The sequence below is a fragment of the Coloeus monedula genome (assembly GCF_965178545.1).
Source record: "Coloeus monedula genome assembly, chromosome: 17".
In the NCBI taxonomy this organism is placed as follows: domain Eukaryota; kingdom Metazoa; phylum Chordata; class Aves; order Passeriformes; family Corvidae; genus Coloeus; species Coloeus monedula.
This window is the reverse complement of record NC_138797.1, coordinates 13,205,119-13,225,077: the sequence shown is the minus strand read 5'-3', so window position 1 is coordinate 13,225,077 and position 19,959 is coordinate 13,205,119. Positions and strand designations below refer to the sequence as shown.

The 19,959-nt window shown below is 39.1% G+C and overlaps 1 protein-coding gene across 1 annotated transcript in view; it reads left to right on the top strand.

Moving 5' to 3' along the window:
* RAB22A (RAB22A, member RAS oncogene family) overlaps positions 1–10,568 on the top strand; it is a 13,614-nt gene extending 3,046 nt beyond the window's left edge. Inside the window, exons 3-7 of the mRNA XM_082292775.1 lie at positions 2,413–2,494; positions 6,446–6,517; positions 6,640–6,746; positions 8,565–8,674; positions 10,004–10,568. Coding sequence (XP_082148901.1) covers positions 2,413–2,494; positions 6,446–6,517; positions 6,640–6,746; positions 8,565–8,674; positions 10,004–10,101 — 469 coding nt within the window. The 3' untranslated portion in view covers positions 10,102–10,568. The remainder of the gene's footprint in view (positions 1–2,412; positions 2,495–6,445; positions 6,518–6,639; positions 6,747–8,564; positions 8,675–10,003) is intronic.
* The last annotated feature ends 9,391 nt before the right edge of the window (positions 10,569–19,959 follow it).

The following is a 19,959-nucleotide window of genomic DNA, read 5'->3' as shown; positions in this document are numbered from 1 at the left end:
CACTGGTCTGGGGACTTGGTATTTTGGTAGTTTGCTGTAGTGGTATAAATGAATCAAGACTTGCCCAAATGCAGGGGTTGTGTGAAGGGCCAATAAGATACGCAGTCCCAAAATTTTAAGCAAATTAATTTTGACTTTTCTTTATACCTTTCATTTATTTCCTCATTGAGACTAGTAGGTGGAAAGAACAAAGTAAAAATTAGAAGAGCTTTGAGCATCTTGCACAACTAAAGCTGAGAATGTTTAAACTTTATTCCTGGGTCTTTGAGTTCATGAGATATGATCTTGCTTCCTGTCCTGTTTTCATTCCTCTTAGAATTAGCTGAGGCAATCACACTTCGTTGTTCTCAGTGTTCATTGCTCAGGTTCTGATATGGGCAGCTGCAGAAGTCCTGTCAGAATTGTGCAGTTTTTCTCCTCTCAGGATGGTGAGGGCACATTTAACCAGCATATACCTCTAGGTACTGCAGAATATCTAGTCTTTCCTTATAGCATCAAAAAGGAATATCAAACTGCTTTCAGGTGCATCTTGTTCATGTAGTTATAGTGCCTACTTGGCTGGGAGAAGCAGCTGGGAAATTTAGTAACAAAACATTATTCCTAGTAATAAAGACATTATTCCTACTAAAAGTCATCAAGGATAACTCCAGTTTCAAAGGTTTTGTTGACCCAATTGTCAAAGAATTTCGAGAAGCATTTAAGCTCTTGCTAGGTACTACTTGGGGTGGTTCAGTTGTGATGTGAATTACAGAAACACAACTGCTCCGTTCAAATTGACTGTGTAGGGATGTTTTGGTTTATAGAACCACGTAAGATATATTCAGTGAGAATCTATGATTTAGGAAACAGTTTCCATACTGACAAGAGAATTCAGATTTGATGCAGCAGTCTTAAGGAAGTGAAAGTCTCTGCTGTGCTTTACAAGAGATACTCCTATCACTTTGTTTTTCCTTACTTGTTGCAGAAGTACATCAGCTAGTAAATGATGTTGAAATGCATTGCATCTAGGCTCTTCCTTTTTAGGGGTGTTGCAACTTTATATCTGGCTTCTTAAAACACTAATTAACTTTGGACTTTGGCGCACTATCTGGCAAATGATCTGGGCTTAAGGATTGGCGAGAATGTTACTTCTTAACAGTTGAAACATTGTGTAGCCTCTCCCTTTCCTTTTCTTTAATGTAGCTAGCTAATTGTCCTCTTATGGCATTGAAACATGTCCGAAGACTGCAGTTACATTCGCTACAAAAGTGTCAGGGACATCATTAAGTGGTTCTTAAGCCCCAAGATAAACTGAAGTTCAGCGTCCTGGGCTCAGGTATTTAATGTTGTTGATCATGCTGAAAGACTCTTGCTGTCTGAGTCTGACTGTACAGCAAGTTTGGGGTACTATAAGAAGATCCGGTGCCTTCAGAATCCTGTCAAAACTGACAGAAGAACAAACTTGAAGCTCTGCAATATTTTCAAGTGACAGGAGTTAATCACACAAATGGTATTCAAGTTCACAGTGTAGGATCTCATGTGCTTAAAGCAATTATGTCACCTGTAGTTCCAGCTGTACAAGGATTTGAATTCAGTGTGTGGTTTTTCTAGTGAAAAATATTCCTGCAGGTAAGAGATACAGCAAAGAACTCCCTCTTGTAAAAGAGTAGGTCACTGAATTCATGTTCTTGTGGGAAATACATTCATTCAGCTAAAGCACATCAAATAAACCACAAAAGTACTTTGCAATATTTAACTATAAAACATCTAGAATTTGGGCAACGGGAGAAGCATAGGAGAGATTTTTTTCTTTCTTTCTTTCTTTTTTTTTTTTTTTTCCTGTCCTCTGGAAGTCCAAGAGCCTCTGCAAACTAAAATATGTAATGCCAGACAGGATCTGGAAGCTGTACAGAGTGCAGACAACAAGCAAGTTACTCTATTGATTTCTTTGTCCTGTTAACACCTACCAATAGTGATATCCATCTCCTGTTTTATTCCCAAGTATGGATTTACCAGCACTTACCTGAATGTTAATACAGAGATAGAAAAAGCCGATACAAAGGGAAGGATTTGACCTCTTTCCCCCCAGAAGTTTCCCGTGTGCATTGAAGTGATTGTTGTGAGGAAGGATGTTGCTAAAAGGCTGACCTTTCTGGGTTTTTTGGTCATACATCCTATATTTTTTATCTAAAGCTTATAAACAATTAAAACTTATCATTTATGATGTGTTTTGTTAGTTGAATTTCAGTGTCTGAAAGGAAATGTCATCCTCTCCATTTTCAGCCTTTATATCTGAAACTCTTCATCAGTTCATGTGTTTATGTGTGGGGAAAGCACTTTTATTGGAATGTGAACCTTTTTACAAGGTGGTAATGAATGTTCTAAGCAGGTATTTATATTCTCAAAAAGCATGAACTGTGCATTTTTTTTCAGAGCCTCCTTTATGACCAAGACTGTACAGTATCAAAATGAGCTGCATAAATTCCTGATTTGGGATACAGCTGGACAGGAGCGGGTAAGTAAAGTCATTATCTGTGGGGAAAGTTTGGGCCAGAGCTTGGGTTGCTTTTTAACTCTGCCCCTGAAAGTCACAAAGTGATTTGGTTTTACAAACGTGTTAGAACACTTGTTTCTATGCAGGTTCCTTTTGGATGTGGGTGCTGTAGATATGTTTTTATTTTTCATTGTTGTCATGGTTGAAGTAGAAAGGTAAGGAAGATTACCTTATCTTTAAGATTGCCTTATCTATTGTTTCATCAACTCCTATACTTAGGAGTTGATGAAACAATTGACTGGGTTTAGATTCACTGAAAGGGAGTGGTCTTTCCGAAGAAAACAAGGCTGGTGTGGGGGGAAGCCAGCAGCTCTCTCTAGTACCATTTCTAGTTGAGTTTTAAACGTTCAATTGCAATATTTGTAGCCAGTGCAGCACCACAAGAATCAAAGTGAAATGAATTAACATGTTTCATAGTACAAGTAAGGCCTTGATTCTGGAAAAATATACAACTGCTAACACATTCTGTTAGCTTCACTGTTAGGGTTATAAATGTGAGTAGGATGTAGATTTAAGCTTTCCAAAGCAGAGTTTCAAGCAGTGTTACAGGTGATAACTGCTTTTGTATTCTTTTGTAAAGTTTTACTAATCAAATCTGATGGTGTTAGAAGCTATGTCAAGGAATCTACTTTGAAATTTAAATTTTAATTTGGTTAGTTTGGGGTTTTGATCTCTGCAGCATGTATCGTTCTGAGGGGAGGCAACAAAAGCTTTGAAGAAAATGACTAGTCAGATGAGATCTCAGCTAATTAATTTGCATGATTTTTACTTGGAATTTAAAAGGAAGACTTTGCTAGAGAATTTGTTTGCTTATATATTACTACTAACAGTGGTAGAAATTACAGTAGCCATATTAACAGTGCTTACTCTTGCTGTTTCTTGACTGCAAGTGAACTACTGGCAACTGCCAGTTACTCATGATGAGTTTATTCAGGATGTGAGGTAACTGTGACAAAGGTTGGGTTATTACTTTAGGATAACAACTGGCAAATACAGCTGTACTACTTTTCAGGATTGGCTTGAGAAACAGCCCAAATAAAAAAACAAATCAACAAAACAAACACCTTGTAAAGCCTCAGTCCTCCCTATCCACAGGCACTTGACCTTTAGGATTCCTGGTGGAACTGAGTTGCCAGATTTTTGGCTTGGTAACAGCTTTGATGTCTAGAAGTAACTCAAATATATTTGTATTTTGATTTAGTGCTGTAGATTTTGAATGACAATTTATTTCCTTCCAACAGCACTATGTAAAGCAAACTGAAATTGTCAGGGATGTTTCCCAGGAATATGTCCAATAATATCTGTGTTATCAAAAATATCCTGAGCCCTTCCATTCCTAGCAGCCAGTCAGCATTTGCTGTAAATAGTTTGTCTTAAGTGAACATCATAGCCCATTCTGGAATGTTAATGCTGCAAAGTGATATTCTGAGAGGTAGAGTATGAATTTTTAGAGGTTGGTACTCTTAAATGGAAAGCTTTATAAACATGCCTGCCACTATCTGGCAGGAAACATCCATTACATTTTAGCATTCCATCCTGTTCACTTTAACTGTGTAAGCAATGGGAGGGAGGACCCTGTAATTTGGATTCAGCACATCTAATCTGAGGAAGCATCTCTGTACATGACCAGCATGTTCCTGGTCTATTTTTAGACTCTCAGTGATACCTCTTTAATTTTCTTCCATATAAGTTGCATGATATCTTTATTGAAATCAAAAAAGGAAAGGTGTTTTTCCAGGACTCTGACCCAGGAGCTGTGATACCTGTGAAATTTATATTCCATGTCTGAGAGAAGTCACTTGAGACCCCAGTATAACCGAGGAAATCAGTGAAGTGTGAGCAAGGATTTTTTTTTCCAGAGCAGGACAGCACTATCACTGCTGTCACTAATGGGTTGTATACCTGCCTGGCCCTGAAATCTGTAGCACAGTTTTCTGGTCATGCAACGTATCTGACAATGAATTATGGAAGGGATTCCCTCCATGGAATACATCTGGAACACCAAAAATGTCCACACCGTTCTTGGAACTGAAATGTCTCTGCTGAGTTATGATGTGGAATGCACGGAATTCATAGTCTTGGCTTCTTGAGGAGAGTTTGCTGATTCCCATTTCAAAAGCCCAGCTGCAAATAGTGCTGCACTGCTCTGGGTACCCCCTTGCTCTCCGTGGCTTCAGGGTGGCTGGATAGCCTTGTTCCAGAGGTGGAAATGTGCACCAAGTCGCTTCACACACCTCATTTACACACACACACCTTATTTCTTCTCTCATTTCTTCTCCACTGAGTTAAATTCATAGGAGGTCACTTACAGTAATGAGGATTTTTGCCTTCTTACCTAACAGTTTTGAGTTTCCTTGCATAATTACAATATGTTGTCTTAATAATTCTGTCAAAACACAAATTGGAGGCTGGGGGGCAAGCTGAAGTCTTTGGAAAAATTGGGAAAGGAAAATCCAGTGTTTCTGGTAACATCTGTTTCATTAATATATTTTATCTGCCGACTGCTCTTAGGTGGAAAAAAGTATCTAAGTGTTAGTAGACAGGAAATGAGAGTAATACAAAATCAGCAAGTGAAAGTTGGTTTATTCCCAATGTAAATAGTGAAATAATCAAAAAGCCAGGTTGCAACCAGTCCAAGTGGTGGTTTACCAAATATATTTCCCTTTATATTAGTACTTAGAAGGAAGAGAGGGATTATATCCCAATGTGAACTGAGTGCCTGCCCATGTTTCCCTTTCCCACTATTAAATATTTTTATATTCTGAACTTTGTGTTCAAAATCCTATTTTCAAAATAGAATTTGAGAGCCAAATGTAAATGGTCTGGAATTCTGCTTTATAGCAAGATTTTTATGATTTATTATATTGCTCTCAGTTGAACAGTACTAAGCAAAAGGAAATTGGTATTTTATTAGAAATGAATAAGCCTTTATGAAAAACTGTATCCAATTCATTATTTTTACCCTGAGTAATAAGATGCATAAAAGCTCTAAATCATATATGCTTACATGGAACCAATACATGCAGTTCACTCTGCACTTTGATGGAGAATTCTGGTTGCAAGATTAGTTGTCTTGGCTTTTTTTAAATTGGCAGAATATCCCACTGTTCTTAAGAATGCTTCCTTGATATTTTTGATGCAACTTGATCATGGACTTTATCACTTTTTTTAGACCTGGATTCATAAGGCTCTGTCCACACAAAGGTACAGGCCCTACCAAGCAAACAGACCTGCAGTAGATTTAATTCTGAAAATCACAAGAAAATTACTGCAGCCTTTTATCTAGTGTATTCCTTAAAGCTCTGCTTGCAACAGGGCACATAGTTATGGGCTTTTGCATTTTTTAATTTTAAACATGCTTCTAAATTTGAGGGGAAAACTGAAGCAAAATCCTTAAAGCCATAAGTTAAATCCTGAAGAAATCAGCATTTCTAGCATTTAAGACTGATGACTGATCCATGGGGCTAGAGGTTGACAGCAGCTTCTGAACATTTCAGATCAACATTAATATATGGTAGTTTTCTTGACATTTTTGTCTTGGTCAAAGTTGACCTTGCTTCCTCCTGCATTTTTGCCCTTGTTTGGTGTTTAAAGTTGAGCACATGCATGTTTGTGTAGACAGTCTGTTAAGTGAGAGGTTCTAATCTAGGCAAAATAAGATCAGGCTTGCCTTTGTGCTGTTTGCAGTAGGTGAGCTGCTGAGCCCCGCACGATTTACTGCCCGGCCTTTGGAGAACAATGCCTTCCTGGGAGATTGTGTGCTCTACTGCACAGACCAGTTGTGACTGTAAAGGAAAGTTTTCCACTGCTGTGATCTTGGTTTTCACTTTTTTGAATAGTAACAATAATGACAGTGAGATTCTGGAGTTTGGTGGAAGATCAGGTTTATGTTGTCTGGTGTCTTTCTTCCAGTTTCGTGCTTTAGCCCCGATGTATTACCGAGGGTCAGCAGCAGCCATTATAGTGTATGACATCACAAAAGAGGTAAGAAACTTGATCTTGGCCCAGCATTACAATTTCTGGGGTTTTCTATTTGTGTCATGGGCCAGTTCTGACTCTTAATTCCTTCCGTCTTCTTTCTTTTTTTTTTTTTTTTTCCACATTAGGAAACTTTCTCAACGTTAAAGAACTGGGTTAAAGAGCTTCGCCAGCATGGGCCTCCCAACATTGTTGTAGCTATTGCAGGAAATAAGTGTGATCTTAATGATGTCAGGTAAATAACTCTTGTCAGTTTTGAGGGTTTTCCTGAAGCCCTAGTGTTAAATATCTCAAGATTTTAGAGCAGCTGAAAGGTATAGAACAATCTAAGCTGTTCTACTCTAGTGTTGTAGTTTCATAAGGGGTTTGGGCTGTCAGAGGACATGGGGTTTGTGCTGTTTCTGCTGTTCAAAGATGTGGTTAGTCTGCCCTTGGATGGTCTCATCCACTTCCTCCCCTGTGCTGATGTGAGTGTACGTGTGATTGGGCAGTAAACTGGGCTGTAAAATGGATCCAAATTAAAACTAACCCTTTAAAAAAAAAAACAAAAAAAAAAAACAACTGATCCAAGTATACTTATCTTTCTCACACCATGAACACTTGCTGGCATAACGGTGTGGGGATAGCAGGGTTAGGAATGAGCAGTTTACGGGGAGACAGGATTACCTTTTCTGGTGGCAGTGCCAAGTTACACAAACCTAAACTGCCTGTGAAACTATAGTGTAATAGAAGCTGTTTACCTCACTTTACAAGAAGTGCCCCTGTCAGTCTGCAGCACCTCATTTTGCTAGGAAAAACACCAAGCCTGTTGGAAAGCATTGTGTAGGTTTTTCTGACTTGCTTGTTCAGGTGCCTTCCTTCCCTGCTTAAATATTGGGGTGGAATTGGCTGTGGCCAAAATAGTTGCAGGGAGCGGGAAAAGCTCTTGAGAAACTTTATGAACAGCCAAACTTTCAGGAAGGCATGTACTAAAAACAAAAGAAGGCCTTTTTTATTGATGCTCTGGTTAAATAAGCCAAAATTCAGAAAGAAGGTGTGTGTAAACTTCTTGGGTTTAGGTTTCACTGCAAAAGGCACCATAGCTGGTGTCTCAAAGGAGGCAGTTGGTTACATGTTTAAAGAACCACGGCAAAGGTGGTTCTGAGTATGGTTTTACAAATTGTTAATACCTAGAAGTTATCTAGTGAGGTCTAACAACTTTTGTTAGAAGTAGCATGTCTTTTGAAGGAAATACAGTGTAAAATTACTTAGAACAGAATTCAGTCTCACATGCTCAGCTGGCATCATAAGTGTAAACATTTTTATTCAAGCTAATGAGGAAGATTCCTTGTACTTTAGTCAGAGGCAATATTTGAGTCGCTGATCAAAGTCCATGCTCTTGATATTCTAAAGTCCCTCATTACTGAAAGTAGCCTGTGTATTGTAGAAATTGTATGTAAAGTGATACAACATAAAGTCCAGACCTCCCTACAGCTGCTAGAGTTTGTATTTTTCATTTTTTTTAAGGAAAGATACAAAATCATCAACTTGCCTTCTTTGGGGTGCAGAATAACTTTTACACTTCTGTATGCTCAGTATAAAATTATTCCTCTTTTATAGCTACATCTTCACGCAAAGTAAATGCTGTGCTGATGATTTGTGCAGTGTTGGAAGATGCTTTGGTTTTGTTAACAGTCATAAGAAATGCACAGGATCATTGGAAAGAATGCTTTAGGATCTTCTCAGGACATCTAAAGCTGGGGGGGGTGAATAACACACCTCAGAAGGATTGATTGTAGAACTAAGCTTAGAGCACTCAAGACAAAACCACTGTAATGTTGTCAGATGGATTAAGGCCTTGGGTAGTTCATGACTATGCTCAAACCTCAAGGCAGGGAGACAGCACAGAGTAAAGAATGAGCAGCAGCTTCAGCATGAGGGAGCGCTGTGATGCCAAACAGGTAAAATAGTCATTATAGGAGACACTTAAAAACTTAATCTGTCCCTTAAGGTTTTGAGTAATGGGGTTCTTCTGCATTCATTAATTTTTCTTTGCTTTTTTTTTTTTTTCCAGAGAAGTCATGGAAAAAGACGCTAAAGACTATGCAGATTCCATTCATGCAATATTTGTTGAGACAAGTGCGAAAAATGCAATAAACATTAATGAACTCTTTATAGAAATTAGTAAGTATTTAAACAGTTAATGTACTTTCTTCTGCAAGAAGTTCAAGTAGAAATTTGATTTCTGTGTTACTTTTTGTGCTATTTGGGTGAGAATATAGTGACTTAAATTTGTTAATCTGACATGACTACAAACTGCAAAATGAGCTGAATGATTTTTCTGGTCATCTAATGACCTCTAAATATTCCTTCTAGAGATCCTCAGCCTACTGTGATGCTGCTGGGTAAATAGCAAATAGGGTACTCATGTCAGAAGTCAGTGTCATTATACCATGTCTGTTATTGAATGTTTCAATTAGTACTTCCAAAGTTATGGAAGGGAAAGGAAATGGCATGAGGAAGACCCAGACTTTATACATCTGAGAAAAGAAGTTAAGTTCTCACTCTTAGTGCTTGTACTTAGGCTAAAAAAGTGTGTTTTTAAAAATACAAGAATTCATAAATGCCAGATTACTGCACGGGGAATAGCAACTACTGCATGTAGATTTTCCACAAGTATGTTTGTGGTACCTTGGGGTTTTTCATATTAAATTGCAAATCTTTTCTGTCCCATTTGTGGTGAGGACAACAATGGTACTTTTTATGTGCGTTAATAAAAAGCAGATAGTATTCCAAAGTGAATTCTATGCAATATTATTTGGTAGCAGCACCAATGTGCAGGTATGTCATCCTGTTAGTGAAAAGGGGTCTAACTACAGAAACATCAAGAAAAAAAAATTGGGTCTTATAGAATCAGTTGAATGTATTGAAGCTGTTGTAAAAAATATGTGCTGTAGGTTAGCTTCCTTATTTACTGACTTAATAGTTGCTCTCTAAAATTGATCTTGAATAAACTGGGGGGGGGGGAGGGGAGGAAATCATAAATCCTCCTCAGAAGAGAATGCTCAACCAGGAACAGTCCATTTTAAAGACTGATGAGATGACTAAAGCAGCTCTCTCTACAAGCACTCCTTTGCTAAGCCTGATGCAGGTGATCTGTGGAAATACAGGTCAAGATGGTTGTTCTCAAGCTATTCCAGATGGTATTGCATCCTGCAAAGTATTCTCCAAGTGCTTTTACAGCTCAGCTGTCCAGATCTAGATGAGCCTGAAGTGTAACTGTTGCTAAATTGACTTCAAACTGCCTCTGCTGTCTTTTTGTGCAGCCGTCCCTCTTACAGACATAACACAGACTGTTGCTGCCATCATGCTGGGCAGGAATGTCTTCCCTAGTGACCTACAGCTAATTGAAGACACATTTTTGTATACATACAAAAGAGCATACACCGGATGCTTAGAATTAGTTTCAAGTATAACATTTCCTATAAATTTCTTTTTCCTGCCTCCTTGTAGGTCGCAGAATTCCATCCACTGACACCAACCCCCCGTCCAGTGGGAAGGGCTTCAAACTTCGACGACAGCCATCGGTGACAAAGCGCAGCTGCTGTTGACTGACCCCTTAGAAAATCAAACTTGTTTATACAGTAGGTGGTCTTGGAAGTTAATAGTTCATGTTGGGTTTATATTATCAGTCTTAGATCTTTATCTGCTGGTGTTCATACACCCGAGGTCCCCAAAAAAGGGACTGGCTCATCTGACACCCGTACGCGTGCAGAAAAGACTGCAGTCGTCAGGACAGCCTGCTGGCTTCCACAGCGTGCAGTGTCTCTTGCATTCAAAGGGAATCCATCATCACTTTTTTTGGCCTTGCTTGATTGGAAAGTGACTACATGGATGGTAGAACTGAAATGTTTTTGTAGTTTTGTAATCAAGGTTTTGGGAGGTTTTTTTGGTAAAAAGGGAAATGAGCACTTTTGTGGGAGATTGTGTTAGGAGGAGTCTGGAAGTTAGATGTCATTTCTTCCTTTTCTTCAGTGAGCCTTATTTTAAATTTTGGTGTAGCTAATCCAAAGTATGACAGGACAGTTGATGTGAGATGGCTACAGAATAAGCAACTGAAGACAAACAGTAGGCAAATCAGTCCATCCAGTCCCCAAATCCCATTTGCACTTTTTATTTAAAGATGATCTGCACTGGGGGTGGGGACACAAGCAACAGATCTTAAACCACAGACAATCTTCTTTTTCATGCTGACTGTAATCACTTTAAGGCAAACTGATATGCTTATAGGCATCTTTTTGTTGTTACAAGTTTTTTTAATATTAAGATGTTGTTTGAAGAAAATTACTTGTAGATCTGACTAAATTAAGTGGTTACTGACTAAAATGAGATGCTGTAAACAGATGCTGCCAGTGGTTCTGAGAAGACCTACAAGTTTTTGGGGAAAGCTTTTAATTGCTTGGCATGTGTAAAGTGTTCATATTATATTTATGAGACCGGTGTTTAAAGTGTTATAAATTATGTAAAAACAGTAAAAAAAAAAATACAATCTTCTACACTCCTTCCATTCCACACCTAGGGATAAACTCTTAGGGAATCTCCATCAGGGTTTTTTTCCTGCATTTTCGGTATTGTCACTGTGAGTTCATCCAGAGGCAGATGAAATTCTTTCTCTTTCAATGACATTTGAAAGGGCCAATAGAGAATCCTGTTGGGGCAGCATGAGGCCTGTCTGTTGAACAAGCTTTCATCTGGGGTGCACCCAGTCCTTCCTATTTTGGGCACAAAAATACACATAGGAAGTAACCTTAAGACATGTGGTAATGTAGATCGTTACCTCTTGGTTCCTGGGGTTTTTCATCTGTGAGGGTTTTTAGCAAATCAGTGTTTAGCTTATTCTGTATTGGGTTTAGTAGGCTTTCAATTAAACTATAGATTGACCATACCTGTTTGTGCTATTTTATTTATTTTTACTTTTTGTTTCTTACCAGCACTAGTGAGAAACTTCTATACTTTTTGAAGAAAAAGAGCTTAATAGACTTGAGTATATACTAAAATATGCTGTTTAGCTTTAGTATCAAACTGAGGTCATGATGATGCTTATTCTTTTTTTAATCTGGTTTTCTGTCATCTCAAGTATTTTTTCTGAAGGAAATGCATGAAAATTTGTAAGAAATGAAAAGGACTTTTCATTTGAGTTAGTGAAAATTCTTGGAGAGCTGGAGCAAAACAGGCAAACTGGTACAATGAGGTTTTTGGACAGGTCAGTGAGTTTAATGATATTTGGTGACTACATTTTTGTCATGCCTTTTCCTTACCCTGCCTGCATTGCCAATTCTGCCTTCTTTGCCACAGTCCTACAGGCTCCATGCTTCTAGAGAGCCCAAGAAATCCAATTCATGCAATCCTTCATGGGCATACATCCTACTCTTTCTGCAGTTCTGATCTTGAATTACTGCAGGTAATGAACACATGGAAACAACCAGTGTTTCAGATTGTCCAAACTACCAACCCTGGAGTGAGGCTGCTTTTTAATGCTTGCCTATTTAAAAAGTCAAACGGTTGATGTAAGTTCTTCTGAGTCAAGATAAGTGTTTATTGATCACTGGCCCTGCTGAAAGCTGGAATGCAATCCTCTCTGCATGAGATGCACATGCTCATTGTTTCATTTTTGGTGGAGAAAAATGGTTTCTTTTCTATTAATAATTTGGTAGGTCAGCTGCTTTCATCTTGCACTAGGCTTGCTGGAATTGATTATATTTTGTCCTAACATAGCTTCTCTATTTGGAGATACATTCGCATTGCAGTGTTTGGAGTGCTGATTATCAACCATTCCAGCTAAATTTTTAATAACTTTTCCTGGTAAGAAGTTGTTAAAAAAGCTCAGGATTAAAGTTTTATTGCACCGTGTCTTTCTGTCTAATGAGTGGAGCTCATCAGAGAGACTAGACTTTCAGATACTGTCAAAGGGAATTACACAATCTCAGAATGGTTCAGGTTGGAAGGAACCACAGTGGGTCATCTGGTTCAACCTCCCTGCTCAAGCGGGGTCACCCCAGAGCACACTGCACAGATAAATTTCTGCAGAACAAGTTTGAAAGGGCAAAGTGTCATGTATGTAAAAATGTAACGAGGTGTGTGTTATGTCATTGATCCAGAACATTTTTTAGCTGAAAAAAATATGACTATTGCAACTTCTAAACACCGCCAGTTCTTTCTCATGAAAGTTATAGAACTGAACAAAAATATAATTTGATAAATATTTCATTCTTAAGCTTTAGAGCAACTTGAATGTGCTCTCCAGGTTTTGGAAGGTGTCTTCATCTGACCCTCTGTTGCAACAGTCACTTAGGTGACTTGCCAGGCTCCTAATCTGTGCTGTAGGTAGTTTTGTAGGATATTTTATGTACATGCAGAAAACTGGCATAGTAAGTGCCCAAGTAGGTGAAATTTGGAAGCTTGCATTTAATAGCAGGAGCATCTAGTAATCAGACTACTGAAAATTGCTATAGGTGCTTTGAAAAGTTCTAAGACAATTCTGAAAACTTTTGCTGTTGCTGTGAAGGTAAAGACTTTGTTATTAGGTCCAGCAAATCACTGCACTTCAGATCCCTGCTGACATCAGAGACACCCTTCCTTTAAGTGCTGCAGGATCAGACAGTTAATGGTTTAGAGGGAGGTTTTATGCAGACTGGAGTCTTTGATGTGTTGCTTTACATTTAATGCTACCAGCCTGCTCAAGAAGGATTATTCACTTGCTTGGGAAGAGAGTTAAGAGGAGAGGAGACAGGACCTACTTATTGATTTGGAAGTCTAATCCTTTAACCTGGTTGAGGGAGAACTACATTCTTGGTTAAAGCTTCATTTTAATTATCAAAAAGTAATTCATGGTGAAAATCTTGACTGGTTTAAAAGTTAGCCTCAGCAAGATTTTGTTACACGGTTAAGCTGAAATTCTTCCTTAACATTAGTGTTAAATTCCAGTATAATGCATTATTAGCTGGAAAAGGAAGCTTTAGCAGTGATGTTTGAATGACTTGCTTGTGAAACAGTCTTTAGTGTGTGTTAAGGATGATGTAGACTATTTGTGGTATGCTGTGTCAGCAATCTGCAAAGACTATCTTGGGAATAGATGATTTACAGGACAGAAGCTGTCAGAAGAGTGGAGCTGCTCACCCTGGAGTGAATCTCACTCAGCAGCAATAGCTACAAACAAGCAGGGTAAAATCATCTCCAACATGAGGAGAACCTGCATAATTCACTGACTTCAACTTCTACACTGCCTGCTCATTTTGTAAAAAGGCTTCACGTATCTCTCCTGTGTACTTGCAGCCTCTAAAAAAGGCTGTTTGGCTCATAGTTGAGAGAGAAGGAGAAACTTTCTTAACTTTTCCATCAGGAAGTCATTTTACAGCCACCTGAGATGGTTTGTACATCACAAGTCAGTCATTCAAAGCAGGAGAATTGTGTACTTGGAATTAAGCCTCTAAAAATCTGCAAAAAATTCCCTAAAGAAAACTGTTGATGTTTTATGTTCAGATCCCATCTCTAATAGTAGATCACAGCCTAGTGATGGTAGGTGACAGAAGATTTACAGAAATGTGATGATGGTGTAAATTAATAATGTGAGATGGAAATATAGGTTCTAGTATTAAAAAAAAAGTTAGTTTTCCTTTGAGTCATATGGCTCCAGCTTGTCAAAAGGAATATGCTTGAAAATACATATTTGTATATCATGCAAGCATTCAAGTGCCAAAACGTAATTCCCTAAAATTATTTAGGCCTTCTTATACCAATGTTTCTGAAAAATCCCTTCTGATATTCTTGAGGTCTCAAAAGTCTGAATGCAAACCACTTCTTGCTCAGCTACAGTCAAAAATGCATGACTTGGAAAAAATCAAACAGTCATTACCAGATATTATCCCTAAAGTGTCACAGATAACAAATCTTTCAAGGGATATAAGACTATCCTGAAATCCAAGAATACTGATGAGCTTAGCCTCTGACATGTCAAAATGTTCCTAGCGTCAGCTTTTTCCTCCTTCCCCCCCCCTCCATTTCCTTCCACCCCACCCAACCCTGAATTTTTAACATAGTGTTGTCAGAGTGTACATGCTACAAAGAGCAATTCAGAAATACTTAGAAAAGTTCTAATGGCTGAGAGTGACTTGGTGCTCACTGTTTTACATGGAGAACCAAGGCAGTAGGATTTTTCTCAGTCTAAGAATAAAGACTTCGTAGAAGAATCAATTTTGCTGTTCCTGTTTACAGCAACCTGCAAATTGATGTCCTTAAATTTTTGCTTAAACACTAACTATAAATTTTATTTAAGGAGCTAATTGCCTTTGTAAAGGTCATCTTCTTTTAAGAAGGTTGGGCTTTGCTTGGTTTCTGTTGATGTTTTCACATACATATTATTGAGCAAACCAACTGCTACTCCTTTTTCAAATGTTGAAGGACACAGACCACTCTTCTGTCATGCTCTTCATCACTGGGAGTGTGATATTCCATCCAGTTGTTGCACTTGAATATTCTGTAACTCTGACACCTTGATAGATTCACCGCTACTATCTTGCCTCACTTTTACTTGTGTTACAGTATGTATTTCCTATTAAATTCATTATGTTTTCTTGGCAATTTGTTCTTTGTTTCCTTATGGGATTTAGACAACAATAGGTGGTGAGTGTCTCTTTTGCCACAAAGTTCTAGAAGTATCTGTCATAGCAGCAAATATTTGTAAGCAAAATGGTAATTCATTAGCACAACCTTATGAAACTGTTGCAGCAGCTGAGACCTGTGCCATGACTGTATTTTACCACATAATGAAGGCTAAAAGCACATTCACCTGGAGGAGCAAGTTATTGTAAGCCTCTAGTCAACTCCTCTGCATTTTAACTTTCTTTCTTGTACTTCCTCTTTCTGAATTATGTGTATCCAACACTGACACTGTGACAGTGAATTAATTAAGGCACAGAAATGGATTGCATTCTGTAGCTGAGACACTTAAGACTTCCTGGCAATTTTCCCACTTGTACCCCCCCACACTGAGGACAATGAAGAAAAAAAAGGGTTTTTTCTGAACGAGAAACTGTATTTGTGTGTTCAGGACACAAAAATAACCTGATATGCATAGAGCTCTTGCAGTGTAGTAAATGTTTGCCTGTAAAATTAGATGTGAAGGTTAACCTTTGTATCAGCAATTCTTGTCACTCATAACAACATTCTGCCTTTTCATCCTAGGATGGGGTTAACCTGTTACAAGGGTTGAAAGGTCTGTGCCTTCTTACTATATTATCTCTTACTAAAACAAACTTAAGCCGCTCAAAGTTACAGAGCATTTGCAGCACTGTAAACTGCACAAATTTCCAACCATTGCTTCACTGCATGAAGTGTAGTCAGATTACTGGTGATGAAATATTGTAGTGATGAATTCCCAAGCTTATGAATGTTTTGAGACTTTTTTTTTAGTCTTCTCTTGGGCTGGTCCTGAGAGCGTGTACAGGTTTGTCTGTATTGTTGGTTTGTAGATGCTAATGAGGAAAACCAGGCTTTCGTTCTCTCCTTTTTGTTTGAATTGTTACACTCCCATATAGTGCATAGAATGCAAATAAAGAAATGTTGATTTGACATAATGTAAACAGCCTTTTCAGCCTCAGCATCCATAATAAACTTTTATAGTGTAATAACATGCTAAATCACTACCAGTCTGATGTATTGTGCAAAAAAAAAAAAAAAGGTGTAAACATTTTATTAATAAAAAGCTTTGTTTATAAATATGCTGGCTTGTTTATAAATGCTTCCAAAATTCTCCACATCTTAAAAAACAGTCTCTATAGCAATTTAATTATAGAAGAGGAATGTAAGTAATAGCTTACATGTACAAATGACTGGAATAGCTGTTTTCCAGAAGTCCTGACTACTGGTGTTCAGAAACTGGAGCTTTTCCCTGGTTTATGTACACACAGACAAAGGCAGAAGATCTTGTGCAAAGAAGGGATGGGGGGAAACAGCAGAGAGAATGCAGCTTTTGTGTAACACTTCCTTTCTCTGCAGCACCATGTCTGAGAAACTGCAGGCCACACACAGTCTTGCCAAGCAGGGCAAGGCCTGACAAATTCTAGCAGGGCCAAGTTATTTAATACATTGCTTTTACCTTAGACTATATGAAATGCACAGTTCTCAACTGCTTAGGCCAGGTTTCTGTCAATCAAAACTATCAAGTGCTTTTAATATCTGCATAGTGTTGTGGGGCCTGTTGTGCTGGGAAGGGATCTTCTCTTGTTAGTACAGCCAGCTGGTTGGTAACTTGCTTTTTTTAAACCACTGCTCTGCTGCTTATGTAGTACCCAAAAATATGGAGTTGGCTGCAGTTAACTCACTTGTCTTACATGATGTTTAAAAGATGTGGCTTTGTTGTTTCAATCTGGGGTACACATCTAACATGTTGACTTAATAGCAGCCTTCAAAAGCTAAATAAACAAAAAATTCCTGCTTCTGAACCGTTGTTTCACCTGAAAAGGTTGGATACAAGCTTTTACTAAGCAAGGGGGTGCAGTTCCTATGCAGGAAACACATACTGTGTCATCTTTTGTTTACCAGAGAGCTGGAATAAGTTAAAGTTACCATTACCTGCTATTTTGAAGTTATCCTATTAGATGTGAGCAAACTGCTTTTGAAGAGTGTCAGATGGGTTTGTCTAAGATGGCATGAACGTGCATTGGGGAGAGGATAAGAAGGGTAGACACAAGGAATATGCTGGAATAGAGAGAAAAAGATATTTGCATATGTTTGCATAGGGAATCTGGGGAACTAAATGCAAACTACCTGATTTGCACATACACAATGAGAATGTTTCACTTGGATCAAGTCTTTCATAGCTTCTAAGGTACAAATTTTGCAACAGATGAACTTGTTCTTTAAAATTGTTTCAGTACAAAGTTTTTTGGTGCTCTCAAGCGTTTCCCTGTAGTGTTCATCCCAATTTTCTCCTGTTAATCAAAAACCCACGTGGGCAACAAATTGCCTTTTAGTCTTGTGGCCGAATTGTTGCCAAAGAGGGCTGTCTGTGGAACAGGGATGTGGTATTGCAGGTGACCTCCACGCACACCGATTTCAGTGAATCTGACCTACACAGCATTAAATGTACACACATTATTTACATGCAACAAAACCCTGACAACCTACATTCATTAGACTTCATAAACTTTCAACTTAAACAAGGCTGTGCTTTATAAAACCTTCAGCCTGGATGAAAACGTGGGCGAGTCCTTCAAATACAAACAGGTAAGTTCAGAGCTGCCAATTAGGGCAAGGTGATACATCTTGGCAAATCCTTTAAGGATCATCAAATGCTTCAGGGGGTTCTTTGTACTTCTTTCAGGAAAAGTAAAACTCAGAAAGGTCTGGGCAGCAACACTTAATAGTTGTTTACTTTAGGGTTTTTTATTGTGCATGACTATATGCTGTGTAAAGTTTTCTCTCTTACTCCTTGCCATTAGCTTGCAATTAATTTACAGCTATGTATAAAGCTTGTCTTTTCTACTAATTACTGGTCCAAGAATGCCTGGCTTACAGAGAGAATCTGTTTATAAAATAAAACCTCAGAGATTAGGTAAAAGAAGGTAACCTTCCCACAGTACCAGCCAAGAAAGCTGCAAAGTATGAGCGAACTCAATTCTCTCCTGCCTTGAGATCTAAAATGTTATGACATAACCTGTAGTTTAGGCTAAAAATTACCCCCCCACACCCCTCGGAGCAAAAAAAGAAAGTGCACCCCTGTATGAAATGTGACCATTCTTTCTCCAAAAGAGAAAGAATTTAAGGAAGAAGAGCAGTATTTGAGTGTATTGCCCTGCAGTGCTGATGCTTAAAAAAATCAGTCCCACTGTCCTGGCTGGAAAGAGTTGTCAGGTTTCACTTGTATTATGCACAACTAAGAGTTTTGTACTAAATACAACTATGGGTTTGGTTTGTTTTGGCATGGAATGAAAGATGTCTCACAACAAAAAGGATGAAATGGGACTGGAGGTAGTAAAGCACACGAGCAGAAAAACAGGGATTGTGGTGGACAGAAGCAGCTGAAGGTGTGGTATAAACACTGCAGATGTGCTCAGAGCAGTGAATGCCACTGTCCTCCTTAGGGGTGTGCATTTTAACATATATATCACTCATCTGACATTGCTCTTACTGCTGGAAAGGAGAGCAACACTCTTGTTATAATTCTAGTTCTTTTAAAGTACCTTATGCATTTTTGGCATTTATTGAGTCAAACAACATGATACAAAGAATTTGTGTGAGGGGGAGGTGCACTGCATCACGTAGATTGTGTTGGTGTGAGAAAATGAATTTTCACAACATTTTTTTATTCACCTCTCACCTGTTTGCTCATCAGCCCTGCCTGGGACCAAACATAACCATGTGCTTTGAGTTGCTGTTCTTTGGAAGCTTTTTATTTCTGCAAATGGCATCTCCTCCTGAAGTCCTGCATGTATAAAGTCCAGTATGTATAAAGTCCAGTGAATGTACATAAATTATCAGGTTTTAAGACCAGCATGTTTCTAACAGGGGCATCCCAAACTCCTGCCTTTGAGAGGTTACAGCAATGCTTTATAAATTCTTAGGAACTTTTCAAATTTTTAAAACAACCTGAGGAGAGAGGGGAGCAAAAAGCATAGTGTTGCTGTAATTACACTAGCCTAGGGCTATCAATAAAGCAGTACTTTATATTAAATCATGCTGTACATTTTAAAAATGCTTTAAACCTTTGGAGTAAAACCCAACCAACCAAAACTAAACACAAACAAAAAAATCCCCAAAACACAACCACCACAAACCATCCCAAAACAAACAAACACAAAAACCCTAACGAGCAACCCAAAACTTTGGTTACTGTTAAGAAAGGGGAGGGGGGATGTCTTAAAATCTGAGGTGACCTGAAGTTCTGGTTTTACTCATTAAAAAGCGAGTATTTCCTGCAGCTCGATGCCCGTTCCCAGGCTTGCCCTGGCGCTGTAGCGCTGCGCCCCGAGCCCTGCGGACACGGCAGCTCCTCCTTTTCCCGGGAGCGCTTCCCTGCCCGTCCCCGTACCTGGCCGGAGATCCCGGCGGCGCTGGAAGCCGCGGAAGGGCGGCGAGGGGCCCGAGGGCTTCCTCTGCAGCCCTGAGGCCACACGGAGTAGAGGCCTGAAATAACACGCTGCTTGAGGATAACAAGGCGTTTATTACAAATCACGCTTTCCAGTGACGATTAAACGTTATTTATTAGCCCTCTTTCTTTCCGTAAGGCTCCGGGGGGGCACCTCCGGCCACAGAAGCGCCCGAGGAGCAGCGGTACGGAGCCTCCCCCCACGGCCCCTCACGGCGGAGCCGGGCTCACGTCAGCCGGCGCCGCAGCCTCTCCGCGGGCCCCTCCGTGCTGCATCATCCCGCCTCCCGCCCGCCCTGCCCGGCAGCGTGTGCGCCGCCAGCCG